Source organism: Scyliorhinus torazame, chromosome 13, assembly GCF_047496885.1.
Source record: "Scyliorhinus torazame isolate Kashiwa2021f chromosome 13, sScyTor2.1, whole genome shotgun sequence".
In the NCBI taxonomy this organism is placed as follows: domain Eukaryota; kingdom Metazoa; phylum Chordata; class Chondrichthyes; order Carcharhiniformes; family Scyliorhinidae; genus Scyliorhinus; species Scyliorhinus torazame.
The window spans coordinates 80,391,331-80,410,156 of record NC_092719.1 but is presented as its reverse complement, the minus strand read 5'-3'; the positions used below and the strand labels follow the sequence as shown (position 1 = coordinate 80,410,156).

The 18,826-nt window shown below is 46.8% G+C and overlaps 1 protein-coding gene across 3 annotated transcripts in view; it reads left to right on the top strand.

Annotated features, from left to right (window-relative positions):
• eea1 (early endosome antigen 1) overlaps positions 1-18,826 on the top strand; it is a 174,742-nt gene that overhangs the window by 148,970 nt on the left and 6,946 nt on the right. For all 3 annotated transcript variants that reach the window (XM_072471863.1, XM_072471862.1, XM_072471864.1), the window contains 6 exons: positions 1,175-1,360; positions 4,166-4,297; positions 11,187-11,372; positions 13,361-13,599; positions 15,920-16,040; positions 18,604-18,702. In XM_072471863.1, coding sequence (XP_072327964.1) covers positions 1,175-1,360; positions 4,166-4,297; positions 11,187-11,372; positions 13,361-13,599; positions 15,920-16,040; positions 18,604-18,702 — 963 coding nt within the window. The remainder of the gene's footprint in view (positions 1-1,174; positions 1,361-4,165; positions 4,298-11,186; positions 11,373-13,360; positions 13,600-15,919; positions 16,041-18,603; positions 18,703-18,826) is intronic.

Here is an 18,826-nt window from a genome sequence, read left to right as displayed (position 1 = left end):
TCTCACCCATGCTTTCATAAACCTCCAAAGCCTCGAGCCTTTCTATCACCCTATAAGCACCTCCAGCTCTAGGACCCACCGAGAAAGCTGCTCCTCTCAAATTCCGGCCTCCTGAGCATCTCTAATTTTAATCATTCACTCCTTGGTGGCCATGCCATCAGCTTCCTAGATCCCTAAGCTCTGGAATTTGCTCCCTAAACCTCACCTCTCTCTCTGATTTAAGGAGCTTTGACCAAACTTTTTGTCACCTGTCCTAATATATCCTTGGTGTAGTTTCTGCGGCAGATTTTCTCTGATAATGTCCCTGTCTCGGGGCAGTTTAATATATGAAAGGTGCTGTATCAATGCAATTTGTTTTGCTGTAAGCTAATTCTTTTTTTTAAAATTTAGAGTACCCAATTCATTTTTTCCAATTAAGGGGCAATTTAGCGTGGCCAATCCACCTACCCTGCACATCTTTGGATTGTGGGGGCGAAACCCACGCAAACACAGGGAGAATGTGCAAACTTCACACGGGCAGTGACCCTGAGCCAGGATCGAACCTGGGACCTCGGCACCGTGAGGCAGCAATGTTGACCACTGTGCCGCCGTGCTGCCCTACTGAAAGCTGATTCAATAGTACCCTTCATAGAACAGTACAGCACAAAACAGGCCCTTCGACCCTCAATATTGTGCCGAGCATTGTCCGAAACCAAGATCAAGCTATCCCACTCCCTGTCATTCTGGTGTGCTCCATGTGCCTATCCAATAACCGCGTGAAAGTTCCTAAAGTGTCCGACTCCACTATCACAGCAAGCAGTCCATTCCACACCCTAACCACTCCCCGAGTAAAGAACCTACCTTGGACATCCCTCCTATATCTCCCACCCTCAAAAGGGAACTGGATAATTCTCTGTGAAGTAAAAGGGTGAGGGTAAGATCAGGGACTAATTGGATAGCTCCCCCATCGAGTCAGCACAGGTGCGATGGGTTAATTAGCCTCTGTCTGTGCTGTAAACGGTTTGAGGGGCTGAATGGCTGACTCCTTTTAATAGATCCTGGATAGAAGTTATTTTGGTTCCTCGGGGTGAAATGAAAATCAGATTTTGTCTTTCGACTCGCATGCCTGGAATCTGCCGCAGCAGCATGTCGTATCTGAGGGGTGAGGGAATAATGGCAATGCATACATCCACAGGCTAAGGAGGAGAAGCTATTCCTGGCTGAGGAGGAGTTGGTTACCAGCAGGAATCAAGCCAGCAGCAATCATCAGATGGTTCAAGAACTGAAACAAGCTAAGACTTCGCTGGAGACAGACCTAGCCAGCAGAGAAACCAAAATAAAGGACACGGAGAAAGCGCTGCAGCAGGCAAAGAAGGAAAAGGTAACATCTCCAATTAAATTAAGGAATGTAAAAAGAATATTTTATTAAAAAGTCGTTTAGTAATACAGATCCTGAATATCGCTGAAAATTTAAACATTTTGCCATAGCTTTTCATCTTGCACTGATAAAACAAATGCAAGAATACCAAATTTCAAACTATCACAACAATTTATACTACAGGAGAAAAGGATACCGTTATTGGTTGGCAAGCGCCAAACTGATTTAATCAAACAGTAGGTTCCTTCTGTCGTTTGTAACAGGCAGAGTACAGACCATACCCAAAATTCTGCGCTTGCTGAACGCAAATCAAAACAGCTGCTGTTGGATGTGATCCTACGATTGGGCAGCATTTGATCAATCCTGAATGTGTTAATAGCTACACTAACAACCAATTTAAGATTACCATCCTGTAGCATGGCTTATTTACACTTGTAGAAGCCTTTTACATTCATATGTGGGGACCCTTTCTCTGCAAACTAAAGGTATCTATTCAGGCTTTGTGCCTTTTTGATTTACCAAGGAGTTTGGGGAGCCTATAGTTCTGTCTAAGCAGTAGCCAATCAGCACCCATTTCTCCTGTAGTATAAATCGTTATGATTGTTTGAAATTTGGCATTCTTGTGATTGTCCTGATGGGTTCAAGATGAAAAACTTTGGTAACGTCTCTTTTTAGCAATATTTTAATGTTTTATCATACTCCAACACAGATAGGATAGATATACCCAATACCTCCTCTTCCTCCACTCTACTTTAGAAGGGCAGCACGGTAGCACTGTTGCTTCACAGCTCTAGGGTCCCAGGTTCGTTTTTTGCGGCTTGGGTCACTGTCTGTGTGGAGTCTGCACATTCTCACTGTGTCTGCGTGGGTTCCCTCCGGGTGCTCCGGTTTCCTCCCACAAGTCCCGAAAGAGGTGCTGTTAGGTAATTTGGACATTCTGAATTCTCCCTCTGTATACCCGAACAGGCGCCGGAATAGGGCAACTAGGGGATTTTCACAGTAACTTCATTGCAATGTTAATGTAAGCCTACTTGTGACAATAAAGATTATTATAATTATTATTATTAACTGTTTCACTAACACCTGAGATTTGATGTTTTGTTCATTAGAAAAATTGACTTATATATTATTTCCCTTCAACACTCAAATACAGTCGGGCAGCACGGTGGCGCAGTGGGTTAGCCCTGCTACCTCGCGGCGCCGAGGTCCCAGGTTCGATCCCGGCTCTGGGTCACTGTCCGTGTGGAGTTTGCACATTCTCCCTGTTTTTGCGTGGGTTTCGCCCCCACAACCCAAAGATGTGCAGGGTAGGTAGATTGGCCACGCTAAATTGTCCCTTAATTGGAAAAAATGAATTGGGTACTCTAAATTTTAAAAAACCCACTCAAATCCAGTGAATGAGCACAGCAGTGGGCCATTGCGCCCTTCGAGCCTGCCTCGCCATTCAGTTGGATCATGGATGGTCTATTGCTTATCTCCATTTTCCCACCATTTTGAATATCCCTCGGTACCCCTACTCCAGAACAATCGATCGATCTCCGTCCTGAAAGCTCCAACTGACCCCCAAAATCCATAGATTTTGTGGAAGAGCTTTCCGCAGACCTTCGTGAGGAGATAGGTCGCCCTGTCGGATCCCTTTTTATTAAGCTGTATTTTCTTTTACAGCTTCGGAGTCATTACTTTAAATTTCTGTCCAGGCCACTTGCGGTCACATTACCAGTTTGTTCCCAACAATCTTCATGGCTGACCCAGACTCTGAAGGGGAGGGGAGGTGGAGGAAAGATAATGCGATGGTATGGGGGGTGCGATGGGGGAGGGGTATGCATTGGTGGAGAAGGGGGGGTGGTGATGCATGAGGAAGGGGGTGGGGGAAGAATGTTTGCCATTGGCTGCAGGAGACCACTGACCAGCAATATTAAAGAAGCTTAAATTTTGGTGCTGCTTCTCGTTCCTCACTCCTGTTGCTCCAACCATGCACAGATCATTTAAAATTCTATCCGTGAATCGGCAACAACCTGAGGCTAATATTGTAGTTTTGTCCGTTGATTCTTGTCATAGTTACCTATGAAGCCCTTTAGGATCTGAAATGTGAGACCCTGAGGAGCATTGACAGGGTGGTTGTGGAGAGGATGATTCCACCTTTGGGAGAATCTAGTCTGTGTAATAGAGCCGCTGTTTAAAACTAAGGGGTCACCCATGTAGGACCGAAATGAGATGAAGTTTTCGCTGAAGGTCGTGAGTCTCTGGAACTTTCTTTCTCGAGGACAGTGGAAGCAGAATCTTTGAATATTTTTAAGGCAGAACTCGATAGATTCTTGATCAACAAGGGAATGAAAGGTCATCAGGAAGGTAGGAATGTGGGATTGTGGTTACAATCCGATCAGCCATGATCTTGTTGAATTATGGAGCAGCCTTGAAGAGCTAAGTGACCTATTCCTGCTCTTAGTTTGTATGTTTGTATAATTTAATAGATTTCTGCCATTTTTAATGTTTCAAAATTAGTCTATTACATCTTTAAATGACACTTGCCTCAGTGAACTATCAACATAAGACATAGGAGCAGAAATAGGCTATTCGGCCCATCCAAACTGTTCTGCATTCAATGAGATTGTGGTTGTTCTGAGATAGTCCTCAACTCCATTTTCCCACCTTATCCTCATAACCCTTATTCCCTTACAGTAAGGTCACAAGTTGTTTTGGAGGTAAAATGTGTGAAACCCTGGATACCATATTGAGATTCATCGTGGACAGTCTCTCGATTTTCTGGAATTTTTTTTCAAATGCACACCTTATTCCTCCCCACATAAGACTTCAAAAGAAGATGAATTAGCAAAAGAAAAGCTCAGAAATGACGAGCTACAAGGGGCCAAGACAACTCTGGAAAAAGAATTGAACAAACATACTGAGGACGCACGAATCTGCAAACAGAAATCGGAGAAGGTGAGCTGAGGACTTGGCACGGTCTCTACAACTAAACAGGATTTAAATCGGGCACATCTAACCAATAAATGGTCGGTTTTATATTGTTGGCTTTTATTTGGTTACTCCCAGAAATCTATCTCAGTGTCACTGGTGAGTGTCAAAGATGAGCCTGGACCAGCTGACCTTCACCAGCTGTGTCTCTACACAAACTGGCCTCTTTCTTTATACTCACACCTAAACCTGCCGGAGACCTTTTTCCCAGGTGGTGGGGTTGCCAGTCCTTTAAACCTAGCTTCTTTCCATTTAAAAAATAACCCCTTCTTGGAAACCGGCATTGACACTAATACACCTCCAAATAATTGAGTTCAAAGCAATAGGAAGTCAGCACGAGAACGTTTTAAAAGCAATCTGAAATTTGGCAGACCTTTGAGACCGTGGATTGCTTGAGGGCTCTGCTGAAAAGTCCCTGTGCTCACTGTATCTGTGTTATAATCCTCCTTTCACTGAATCGCAGTGCAAAAGGAGGCCATTCGGCCCATTGTGTTTGCAGTGGCTAAGCTTTTTACCTTGTACTGTTCTCCCCATAATCCTGCAGCTTGCTTGTTTTCAAATAATCATCTAATTCCCTCTTGAACCTGCCTCCACCACACTCCAGATCCTAACCACTTGTTGTGTGAATCCGTCCCCACCACACTCGCAGACAGTACATTCCAGATCCTAACCATTCGCTGTGTGAATCTGTCCCCACCACACTCACAGATAATACATTCCAGATCCTAACCACTCGCTGTGTGAATCTGCCTCCACCACACTCGCAGACAGTACATTCCAGATCCTAACCATTCGCTGTGTGAATCTGTCCCCACCACACACAGATAATACATTCCAGATCCTAACCATTTGCTGTATGAATCTCTCTCCACCATACACAGACAGTACATTCCAGATCCTAACCACTCACTCTGTGAATCTGTCCCCACCACACTCACAGACAGTACATTCCAGATCTTAACCACTCGCTGTGTGAATCTGTCCATCGCACTCAGACCGTACATTCCAGATCCTAGCCACTTGCTGAGTGAAAGGGTTTTTCTCATATCCCTTTTGCTTCTTTAACCAATTACTTAAATCTGTGCTACCTGTTCTCAATCCTTTCACAAGTAGGAATGATTTCGCCCTATCTACCCTGTCAAGGCCCCTCACGATTTTGAATACCTTTATCAAATCTCCTCTCAGCCTTTCTTCTCCAAGGAAAAGAGTCCCCATTTCTCCAATCTATTTACATGACTGATGTTTCTCATTGCTGAAATCATTCTCACAAACGTCTTCAACACTTCCTCCATTGCTTTCACATCCTGCCTAAAATGCGGTCCCCGGAACTGTACAGTGTATTCCACCTGAGGTCCAACTAGCAACTGATGAAAGTTCAACATGATTTGCACTTCATAAAACCATGCTGACTCTGATGGGTGTGTAGGTTCTGTATGGTAGGATGATTTTTTTTAACCAGTCTTTTTGAACTTTTTAACCCTTAAATCCTCCACCAGGGAGTATCTACTCTATCAAGTCTTTTTTAACATTTTAGAACATAGAACAGTACAGCACGGTACAGGCCCTTCACCCCATGATGTTGTGCCGACCATTTATCCTAATCTAAGTTCAACACCCCTACACCCCTTCAATTTACTGCTGTCCATGTGCCTGTCTAAAAGTCGCTTAAATGTCCCTAATGACTCTGACTCCACCACCTCTGCTGGCAGTGCATTCCATGCACCCACCACTCTCTGTGTAAACAACCTACCTCTGACACCTCCCCTATACCTTCCTCCAATCACCTTAAAATTATGTCCCCTCGTGACAGCCATTTCCACCCTGGGGAAAAGTCTCTGGCTATCCACTCTATCCATGCCTCTCATCACCTTGTACACCTCTATCAAGCCACCTCTCTGCCTTATTCGCTCCAGTGAGAAAAGCCCTAGCTTCCTCAACCTTTCTTCTTAAGCCACGCCCTCCATTCCAGGCAGCATCCTAGTAAATCACCTCTGTACCCTCTCCAAAGCATCCACATCCTTCCTATAATGAGGCGACCAGAACTGGACACAATATTCCAAGTGTGGTCTAACTAGAGTTTTATAAAGCTGCAGCTAAACGTCGTGTCTCTTAAACTCAATTCCCCTGTTAATGAAAGCCAAAACACCATACGCCTTCTTAACAACCCTATCAACCTGGGTGGCAACTTTGAGGGATCTATGTACATGGACCCCAAGATCCCTCTGTTCCTCCACACTTCCAAGAATCCTGCCTTTAACCCTGTATTCAGCATTCAAATTCGACCTTCCAAGATGAATCACTTCACATTTATCAAGGTTGAACTCCATCTGCCACTTCTCAGCCCAGCTCTGCATCCTGCCAATGTCCTGTTGTAACCTGCAACAACCCTCAACACTATCTACAACTCCCCCAACCTTTGTGTCGTCGGCAAACTTACTAACCCACCCTTCCACTTCCTCATCTAAGTCATTTATAAAAACCACAAAGAGCAGAGGTCCCAGAACAGATCCCTGCGGGACACCACTGGTCACCGACCTACAAGCGGAACACTTTCCATCCACTACCACTCGCTGTCTTCTTTCAGCCAGCCAATTCTGTATCCAGACAGCCAAATTTCCCTGTATCCCATGCCCCCTAACTTTCTGAATGAGCCTACCATGGGGAACCTTATCAAATACCTTACTGAAATCCATATACACCACATCCACTGCCCGACCTTTATCAATGTGTCTCGTCACATCCTCAAAGAATTCAATGAGGCTTGTGAGGCATGACCTGCCCCTCACAAAGCCATGCTGACTATCTTTAATCAAACTATGTTTTTCTAAATAATCATAAATCCTATCTCAGAATCCTTTCCAATATGTTGCTCACCACAGACATAAGACTGATGGGTCTGTAATTCCCAGGGATTTCCCTATTCCCTTTCTTGAACAAGGGAAAAACATTCGCCTCCCTCCAATCATGCTGTACTACTCCAGTGGAGAGTGAGGATGCAAAGATCATTGCCAACGGCGCAGCAATCTCCTCCCTCGCTTCCCGTTGTAACCTTGGGTATATCCCGTCAGGCCCAGGGGACTTATCTATCCTGATGCTTTTCAAAATTTCCAGCACATCCTCCTTCTTAATATCAACCTGTTCGAGTCTATTAATCTGGTTCACACTGTTCTCATGGGCAACAAGGTCCCTCTCTCTAGTGAATACTGAAGCAAAATATTCATTTAGGGCCTCCCCCATCTCCTCAGACTCTAAGCACAAGTTCTCTCCACTATCCCTGATCAGCCCTACTCTCATTCTGATCATCCTCTTATTTCTCACATAAGTGTAGAACGCCTTGGGGTTTTCCCTAATCCTTCCCGCCAGGGATTTTTCATGCCACCTTCTAGCTCTCCTCAGTCCATTTTTGAGTTCCTTCCTGGTTACCTTGGAACCCTCTAGAGCCAAGTCAGATCCTTGCTTCCTCAACCTTACGTAAGCTTCCTTCTTCCTCAGCTCCTGTCTAATAGCAGTATAATTTCGCCTCCCCCAATTAAATACCTTCCCATACTGTGTGTTCCGATCCCTCTCCATGACTATGGTAAAGGTCAAGGAGTTGTGGTCACTGTCACCGAAATGCTCTCCCACCGAGACATCTGACACCTGGCCTGGTTCGTTGCCGAGCACCAAGTCCAATATGGCCTCCCCCTAGTCGGCCTATCTACATATTGAGTCAGGAATCCTTCCTGTGCACACCTGACAAAATCTGCTCCATCCAAACCATTTGCACTAAGGAGGTTCCAGTCAATATTAGGGAAGTTGAAGTCACCCATGACAACAATTCTGTTAGTTCTGCACTTTTCCAAGATCTGCCGCCCAATCTGTTCCTCTATCTCTCTGCTGCTATTGGGGAGTCTATAGAAAACTTCCAATAAAGTGACTGCTCCTTTCTTGTTTCTGACTTCCACCCATACTGACTCAGTAGACAAACCCTTCTCGACTACCTCCTTTTCTGCAGCTGTGGTGCATTCCCTAATTAACAGTGCCACTCCCCCTCCTCTTTTACCTCCCTCCCTATTCTTCTGAAAACATCTAAACCATGGAACATCCAACAACCATTCCTGCCCCTGTGAAATCCATGTCTCCGTAATGGCCACAACATCGTAGTTCCAAGTACTGATCCATGCTCTAAGTTCATCTCCCTTATTCCTGACACTCCTTGCATTGAAACAGACACACTTTAACCCATTCCACTGAGTGCAACTTTGCCCTATCAACTGTCTATCCTTCCTCACAGACTTGCTGCATACTATTTCTGCCTGTTCAACATCTACCCTATCCTCTGATCCATAGCTCTGGTTCCCATCCCCCTGCCAAACCAGTTTAAACCCTCCCGAAGAGCTCCAGCAAACCTCCCACCCAGGATATTGGTGCCCCTCCAGTTTAGGTGCTATCCGCCCTTCATGTACAGGTCTCACCTTCCCCAGAAGATATCCCAATGATCCACATATCTGAAGCCTTCCCTCCTTCACCCCGTAGCCACATGTTCAGCTGCACTCGCTCTCTGTTCCTTGCCCCACTTGCACGTGGCACCAGTAGCAATCCTGAGATCACTACTCTGCTTGTCCTGCTCTTTAGCTTCCAACCTAACTCCCTAAAATCACTTTTGAGATCCTCATCCCTTTTCTTAGCTATGTCGTTGGTGCCTATGTGCACCACGACTTCTGGTTGCTCACCCTCACCTTTAAGAATCCTGTAGACTCGATCGAAGACATTCCTGGCCCTGGCGCCCGGGAGGCAACATACCTTCCGGGAGTCTCGATCGCGACCACAGAATCTCCTATCCATTCCCCTAACCATTGAGTCTCGTATTACTATTTATTTTCTATTCCCCCCCTCCCTTCTGAGCCACAGAGCCAGACTCAGTGCCAGAGACCTGGCCGCTAGGGCCTTCCCCAGGTAGGTCCGTCCCCCCCCCCCCCCCCGTCCGTCCGTCCGTCCCCCCCGGCCACGATGGATCCCTGCCCTGCCTGCCCGTTCATTTTCCTTCCCCTGACTGTAACCCAGCTAGTCTTGTCCTGTACCTTGGGTGTGGCTACCTCCCTGTAACTCTTCTCTATTTCCCCCTTTGCCTCCTGGATAATCCGAAGTTCATCCAGCTGCAGTTCCCTAACACGGTCTCTGAGGAGCTGGGGTTGGGTGCACTTCCCACAGCTATAGTCAGCAGGGACACCGGTTATAACCCTCACCACCCACATCCTACAGGAGGAGCATGCAACTGCCCTAGCCTTCATCCCCTCTTACCTGACAGAATACAGCTGCCCTGTGGACCAACTGGAACTCCGCCCTCCGACTCTGCTCCCAGTCAGCTGCATTCTCTGTAAACTCCCGGCTCCCTTCTCGTTCTTTGAGGAAATGTAGGAAATGAAATGAAAAGAACACCTTACTCCCTCCTCACTTAACTCCCTCAGTCATCAAACTCTCACTTTTGCACTCAAATTCACCCAAATTCAGCACTCAGTGCAAACAAAGTCTGCACTGCAACCTGGCTCACCTTTTCCTGTGACTCTAGCCTCTGAAAACTGGCCTAATCCAATTAACTAATTAACAAGCTCTAGCTGCAAGTAGAACCTTTGTTTAAAGCTGATTGAAAATTCACCTTCTTCTAAACCAAACAGCAACTTTTAAGTTAATTAACTAAATAAAAGAAAGGCTAGACTTTAGATAAAAATGAACCCTTAATATCCTTCAGCCACCAAACTCTCACTATAGCACTCAAATGCACCCAAATTCAGCACTCAGTGCAAACATTTTAAATGCTTCATTCTTCTACACTTGGGTGAATACAAGCTAACATAATTTAACCCTCTAAACCCTGATGTTATTCCAGCGAATCTGCATTGTACCTTCTCCCAGGCCAGCATACCATTCCGATAGTTCTCTATCCAAAACTGAACACCGAACTTCAGATGGGGTCTGATCAAGGCCCTGAACACCTGGAGTATTGCTTCCTTTTATTTGTATTCTCGCTTGCTGTTAATGAAGGCCAGCATTCCATTAACCTTCACAATTGCTTTTTGTACTCCTCATTTGGCTTTTAATAATTTGTGTATTCGGACCCCCAAATCGCTTGGCTTCGCTGCTTCCAAATTTCCCACCATTCAGTAAATATTCATGATTTATCTTTCTTGGGTCCCAAGCATGCAGCCTCACAGTTATAGTCATGAAGGTCTGCAACACAAAAAAGGCCCTTTGGCCATCCTGTCAGCACCGGTCAAAAACAACCCCTTAACTATTCTAATCCCAATTTCCAGCATTTGGCTCAGCCTTATATGCCTTGGCATTGCAAGCACACATCTAAATACTTCTTAAATGTGATGAGGATCTCTGTCTCCACCATCCTTTCAGGCAGTGAGCTCCAGACCAAAAGGTTTTTTCTTACATCCTCTCTAAACCTCCTGCCCCTTAATGTAAATCATTGATCCCTCCACCAAGCGGAAAAGTTCCTTCCAATCTCCTCCTGTCTATGCCCCTCATAATTTTATCCATCTCAATCATGTCCCCCCTCAGTCTCCTCTGCTCCAAGGAAAACAATCCCAGTCTATCCAGTCTCGCTTCGTAGCTAAAACTCTCCAGTCTAGGCAACGTCATGGACGATCTCCCCTGCATCCTCTCCAGTGCTATCACATCCCTCCTATAATGTGGATTCTAGAACTGCGCACAATACTCTACCTGTGGACTAACCAATGCTTTGTACGGTTTCAGCATAACCGCCCTGCTATTAAACTATGTCTCGGCTAATAAAGGGAAGTATACCATATGCCTTTTTAACCATTTTACCCACCTGTTAAAAAACTGATGGTACGCCTGTGATCGGCAGGAGTTGACGGGGTTGAAAGACGCCAAGCAGTTGTTGATTCTACAGAAGCTGGAGCTTCAAGCTAACACAGACAGCGTGAAGTCGATGATGGAGCAGGAGAAGAGCAACCATCAGCTCACCAAGAATAAACTCAGTGAGGCACAAGTGGACATGAAGAAGCAGTTCGCAGATTTGGAAGCCAAACTGGTTCGTAGCCCATTATAAAATCTGAGGCGTTGGCACCTTTGCGGCACAAGTTATTGCATGTTTCTTGGTATACTGATGCATAATTGGATTTTCAATTGGGAGGGTTAAACTAATTTGACAGGGGCTGGCATTAGAGAGATGATAAAAGTGCACAAAAGACTGAGAAACAAACAGCATGAGAGTAAAGAGTAGCTGAGATGTTAGGGATCAGACAGGGGGGGGGGGGGAATGCAAAGCAGTCTAAATGTGTGCAAATGTAAAAGCATGTTAAATACTATTGGTGAGCAGCTGAATCAGGCAACTACGTGGGATTGTGGTATAGTGGCAACAACAGAGACACAGATTGAGTAAGAAAAGGATTGGTAACTTAATATTCCTGGCTGCAAAATATTTGGGAATGATGGTGGGAAAATTTTTTAAAAAAAGAAGGGAGAGGATGGTAAGTATTGATCAGCGGTACTGCTCCAGCACTAGAGAGGGGAGACATAGTTGAGAGTTCAAGGACAGCAATCGACAGGAGAGCTGTTATGCTGCTGGGTGTGTACAGTTTATTTCATTCCTTCATGTGTTTTCTGCCTGAAGGCAGATCCTCCACCCATTGTCTGCTGATCATATCATAGAATTTACAGTGCAGAAGGAGGCCATTCGGCCCATCGAGTCTGCACCGGCTCTTGGAAAGAGCACCCTACCCAAGGTCAACACCTTTACCCTATCCCCATAACCCAGTAACCCCACCCAACACTAAGGGCAATTTTGGACACTAAGGGCAATTTATCACGGCCAATCCACCTAACCTGCACATCTTTGGACGGTGGGAGGAAACCGGAGCACCCGGAGGAAACCCACGCACACACGGGGAGGATGTGCAGACTCCGCACAGACAGTGACCCAAGCCGGAATCGAACCTGGGACCCTGGAGCTGTGAAGCAATTGTGCTATCCACAGTGCTACCGTGCTGCCCATCCTGATTCATCCTGAGTCACTTTCTTGGCAGATTTCTTTGGTGGAGGGTTTGCCATTGCCTTCCACTCTCGGGGCCAAGGATTTGAGGTGAGGAGGCAGGTCCCATGTCCTACCTCAGCCGCCACTGGAATCAAACCTGTGCTGCTGGCATTATTCTGAACTACGCTCTGGTCACATAGCCAACTGAGATAACTGATCCCGTGTATATAATAGGGCATCAAATGGTGTCAATTATCCTTATACAGACTGGGATAGTAACAGGGCTCACTGGATGGCTTAAAATTAGACAGAAAAAGGGGAGGCTTATGATAAAAACAAACTATGCCGCATATTACTCAGCATATTTGGGCAGCACGGTAGCACAGTGGTTAGCACAGTTGCTTCACAGCTCCAGGGTCCCAGGTTCGATTCCTGGCATGGGTCACTGTCTGTGCAGAGTCTGCACGTTCTCCCGTGTGTGCGTGGGTTTCCCCCGGGTGCCCCGGCTTCCTCCCAAAGTCCAAAGATGTGCAGGTTAGGTGGATTGGCCATGCTAAGTTGCCCTTGGTGTCCAAAAAGGTTAGGTGAGGTTACGGGGATAGGGTGGAGACGTGGGCTGGGGTGCTCTTTCCAAGGGCCGGTACAGACCCGATGGGCCGAATGGCTTCCTTCTGCACTATAAATTCTATGATTCTACTTGGTAGCATCTGTGGAGAGTGAAACAGAGTTAGTGTTTCAGAACCAGAGTTAGTGTTTCAGAACCAGATTTAGTGTTTCAGGTTGATGACCTTTCAACAGAAAGTGCTGAGGATTTGTGGCAATGCAACTTGTTTCTCTCTTTGTGTTGGGATTTACCTGTCTATGTTGGAATGCAAGTAACATCAAAGACTAATAATTTATCATGGACCTGACCTGCACTTGGGGGCAAGGACTATGTGAGGGCCACTGACTGAACAGTTTTATTTGAGATAGGATTGAATGGTGAACGGTTTTGATGTACCTTGAGTGCGATGACGTTGATGGTGTTTTTCATTGTTACAATGCAGCAGATTGAGCTGAAGGATAAGGAAGGACAAGGTAAACAGCACGAAGAGGCCGTGATCAAACTCAACATGCAGATCACTGCGCTGAATGAAAACATGGCCACACTGAAGAAGGAGTGGCAGGGCAGTCAGCGGCGGGTTAGTGAGCTGGAGAAGCAGACAGACGACCTCCGTGGAGAGATTGCCGTGTTGGAAGCTACTGTGCAGCACAACCAGGAGGAGAGGCGAGCTCTGTTGGAAAGGTGTGTCTGCCGTTATTCACTTGTGACCTCTATATCTGCCTGGCTGGAATCTGAGCTGCAGCCAGTCCAGGAATGCTGACCTGGTCCCTCAGTAATTTGCAGGATAAACAGCTGGAACCCTGCAGCCAGTTAGTTTCAGTGTCCGAGAGAAAGGCACTGACTTCCTGGGCAAAAGAAGCATGGTTTATATCGTGATACCAGCTGCAGCTCATTGGATAACAGTCTTGCCTCTTGAGTCCAAAGATTGTGGCTTCAAGACCCATTTTGGAAACTTTATCATGTAATCAAGGCTGACAGTCCAGTGGAGTACTAAGGAAGTCCTGCACTGTCAAACCTTAAAGGAGACGACATTAAACTGAGGCAGAACTGGAGACAATGCTCATGGTGTGATCTGACCAAAGCGTCATAAAGTTCCATTACAACTTTATCAGACCGCTGCTCCTTTGACTCTTTGCAACTTAACATTTCACTGGCTACAATTGACCAAAAACTGAACTGCATCAGCCATATATCCTATCTTGACTCCATTCAAGATATCCTATCTTGACTCCATACTCTCTCCTCTTGTCCAGACCCTTCCCACCTACATTCGTGACAGACTGATCTCTCTTCCACCTTCATCCCATTATTATTTCTATCGATTTATTTTCATTTCTTCCATCAATCTCTTTTTCCCTTACCCCACTTGGGCCATCTGTTCCCTGTTCCTAGTTGTTCTTTGACACACTACTTACCTTTGTTCTGCCATTAACGCATTATAATCTCTTAATGTGCCACTATCAGCACCCTCCTTAGCTTTGATCACCCCATTTATATTCCCTTTGTCTTTCTGTCCATGACGTCTTTGTTATTGTCCACCTACCGCGGGCCCTCTGTCCAGCCCCACTGCTCCATGCTCGCCCCAAAAGCAGTATAAATCTGACCTAATTCCAGTTCTCTCCAGCTTTGACAAAGAATCATCCAGACTCGAAACGTTAGCTTCCTTCTCTTTCCACAAATGCTGTCAGACCTGCTGAGATTGTCCAGTATTTTCTGTTTTTGTTTCAGATTCCAGCACCCACAATAATTTGCTTTTGCCTTACAGCCATATAAATAGTGTGGTTCAGAGAGCTGGTCAGACGCTGGGAATCCTGTGGCGAGTAACTCACCTCCTGATTCCCCAAAGCCCTCCACTATCTACAACGCACAAGTCAGGGGTGGGATGGGCTCTTCACACACTATTCGTCATCAGAGCCCTGTCACTGGGATAAGAACAAAGCTGCTCACACAGGATGCAGGAGGAACATTTGTCGAGCTACTGAAGTCCAAAGAGAGTGGTTCCTTCAGCCTCGTCTTTGTGGGAAGTGTAGGTGGGAACGCTGCTTCATAAAGGATTGTGGACATTGCTTAAAGGGGCAGAGACAGCAGAGAATAGCAAACTCTGAAACAGAATAGGGGCGAGATTCTCCGACCCCCTGCCGGGTCAGCGAATCGCCGGTGGCTGGCGTGAATCCCACCCCTGCCGGTTGCCGAATTCTCCGGCACCAGATATTCGGCGGGGGCGGGAATCGCGCCGGTTGGCGCCCCCCCCCCCGCGATTCTCCGGCCCGAATGGGCCGAAGTCCCGCTGCTAAAATGCCTGTCCCGCCGACGTAGATTAAGCCACCTACCTTACCGGCGGGACAAGGCAGCGCGGGCGGGCTCTGGGGTCCTGGGGGGGGCGATCTGGCCCCGGGGGGTGCCCCCACGGTGGCCTGGCCTGTGATCGGGGCCCACTGAGCCGCAAGCGGGCCTGTGCCGTGGGGGCACTCTTTCTCTTCCGCCTTCGCCACGGTCTCCACCATGGCGGAGGCGAAAGAGACTCCCTCCACTGCGCATGCGCGGGAATGCCGTCAGCGGCCGCTAACGCTTCCGCGCATTCGCCACCCGGAGATGTCATTTCCGTGCCAGCTGGCGGGGCACCAAAGGCCTTTCCCGCCAGCTGGCGGGGCGGAAATTAGTCCGGCGCGGGCCTAGCCCCTCAACGTTAGGGCTCGGCCCCCCCAAGATGCGGAGCATTCCGCACCTTTGGGGCGGCGCGATGCCTGACTGATTTGCGCTGTTTTGGGCGCCAGTCGGCGGACATCGCGCCGATACCGGAGACTTTCGCCCATGGTCTTCATTTTCAAAGTATTTTGGCAAGATAGTTTATTGCTCTATGTACTTTTACGTATTAGATTGTCTCCAATAAGGCAGGATACTGTTTGCCTGACACTTCTTCATTGGAGCTGATGTCCCTCCGTGACTCAGTGTGTTGTTGAGTCTTGCACGCTTGTCTGAAGCTCTTGCTCTTGTCAATTAGGTGCCTCAAGAGTGAAGGAGAAACCGAAAAGCTGCATGCAAAGGTGGTGGATCTGAGACGGAAACTGGATGATACAACGGCTGCTATGCAGGAGTTGGGGCGAGAGAACCAAGCTCTTCAGGTAACCAGATACGTGGTGGATGTAGGAACTGCAGTGAGTGACACAAATCGCATTGGAGCTAATTGGTGTCTCCACCTGCTCCTGACCATGACCTGGGACTGTGCCGTCTCCTTTCCTGGTGCGGCAGCCCATGGATCTGGGACTGGTCCTGAGACTTCCTAGTGGAAGGAATCATGCTCTGCTTTTCATCAGAACCAGTTCTGACCTCAGCATCTACTTCACACTAAATAAGTTTAGCGTCAGTGCAAAGTGCAAACCACTTCACAGCAATATTAAACTCTGAACTGGCCAACCTTTGAATTTCCACACATTCACCACAATGTTTATGCAGTTAGTTGCTTGGCAGTACGAACTTGAATAAAGGGGAAAAAAGGCACTCTGTTAAAGCTTTTCATCTTGCACTCATTAAGACAGATGCAATAATACCAAAATTCAAAGGGAACAACAATGTGTACTGCATGAGAAAATGGGTGCTGATTGGTTGGCAAGTGGATTCTGGTGAAGGCATTGCCATGGAAGATGCACCAGGGAATAGTTGTCCCCCAAACTTTTGTTTAACTGAAAAAGAGCAAGGCATATTCTTTCTGTTTGTAGAGTACCAGGCCATGTCTATGAATATATGTGGTTCTAGCAAGTTAAAGTGAGCCATATTGCAGGCTTGACTAATGATCTTAATTTGTTTGTTCATGTAATTTTAGCACTCAGGATTGTTCAGTAAGTGCTGGCTAATTGCAAGATCACATCTAATGTTGGACAGTATGTTCTGGGTTTTGCAAGCTCTGACTTGTTGAATACAGTCAATACTCTGCCTGTTGTGAACAGCCAAGGAGACGCACTGTTTGATATGATCCACCAGTCTTTGGGACATAATCTATGTACTTAGCATTGCATTGGCACTGAAATTCATTTAACCACGTTACTCATTTGGACCGACAGAACTTCTGTGCCGATGAATATGCGATGAAAAAGCTTCGACAGTATGTCTCTTGCTTCAGCTTCCATGATTATCCATTTACTAGATCATTCCCACATCTGCAGCTTTCATGTCCTTATCCCACCTGTAACCTTTAATCTTCCTCAGCCCAGCCCCCACCTTTACTTACGCCCAAACTGACATACAACTGGTTTAGCTGCCAGATTTTACTGGGCCTGCATTGAGGACTATTAGGCCTTGGTATCATAGAATTTACAGTACAGAAGGAGACCATTCAGCCCATCGAGTCTGCAGCGGCTCTTAGAAAGAGAACCCTATCCCCATAACCCAGTAACCGCCACCCAACACTGAGGGCAATTTTGGACACTAGGGGCAATTTAGCATGGCCAATCCACCTAACCTGCACATCTTTGGACTGTGGGAGGAAACCGGAACACCCAGAGGAAACCCAGGCACACACTGGGAGAACGTACAGACTCCGCACAGACAGTGACCCAAGTCGGGAATCGAACCTGGGACCCTGAAGCTGTGAAGCAATTGTGCTAACCACTATGCTGCCGTGCAGAGTATCCTCTGCCATCCACACTCAATACACCATGGTCAACCTGGAGAGAAAATGTAACACTCCCTCCCTGCCCCCATGCACCCCCGCCCGCCCATTAGTCCAGAGTGGGCGTTAATGGCAGAATCAAGGTCAGCTCTGACTGAAAGCAAAACAAGAGAACAAGATACAGACTGGCATTGGGGGGAGAAAAATACAAAATGGAGGACCGAGTTCACTCCGTGTTGAGTCCAGAAGGCTGTAAAGTGCCTAATTGGAAGACGAGGTGCAGTTCCTGCAGCTTGCGTTGGGCTTCACTGGAACGTTCCAGCAGGCCGAGCACAGAAATGTGAGTAAAATGGTAAGAGACCGGAAGGTTAGGGTCATGCTTGCGGACTGGGCAAAGAATTCCTCAAAGCGGTCACCAATTCCTTGTTTGGTCTCCCCAGAATAGAGGAGACCACATTGCAAGCAGCAAATACAATAGACTAAACTGAAAGAAGGGCAAGTAAATCGCTGCTTCTCCTGGAGGGAGTGTTTGGGGTCTTTGATAGTGAGTAGAGTCGAGGTTATGGGGAAGGAGTTCAACTCCCCTGCGTTGCGTGTGAAGAGTATCAGATGTTTGAGTGATAGAGGAGTGCACCAGGGTATCTCGGACAGTGCAGCCCCATGACAGGGGAGGAGAAGAGACAGGAGAAGTGAGAAAAGATGTATTCAATGGTGACATCATGCTGGAGTTGGTGGAAATGCGGAGGACGATTCTTTGCATACAGAGGATGATGGGGTAGAAAATGAGGACAAGGGGGGCCCTGATCATGGTTCCAGGAGGGAGCGGAAGGGAGGAGGACAGAATTACAGGAAATGGTGTGGATATGCTTGAAGACCCTGTCAACCCACGGTGGAATCCTGGGCTGAGGAAAAGGGAGCTATGTGGGAAATTATGTTTTGGAAGGTAACATCATCAGAATTGAACCTGGGACCCTGGCACTGTGAAGCAACACAACCACTGTGCTAATGTGCCAGTAAACAATATTTGCATGGCCCATGATGAAAATAAAATGATGATGATTTCCTTCTTGCTTTGCTAGATTAAACATACACAAGCAGTAAATAGGAAATGGACTGAAGATATCGACGTGATGAATTGTATGGCCTGTGGGAAGGGGTTTTCAGTCACTGTAAGAAAGGTATGTATTCATGGTTCATCTCATCATTTTACCCATGAATGCCGCCGCACTCTATTTACTCTCGCTACGGCTTCACGGCATTGTTTATATACCTTTAGAGATTTAGGCTCTAGATTAAGTGGAT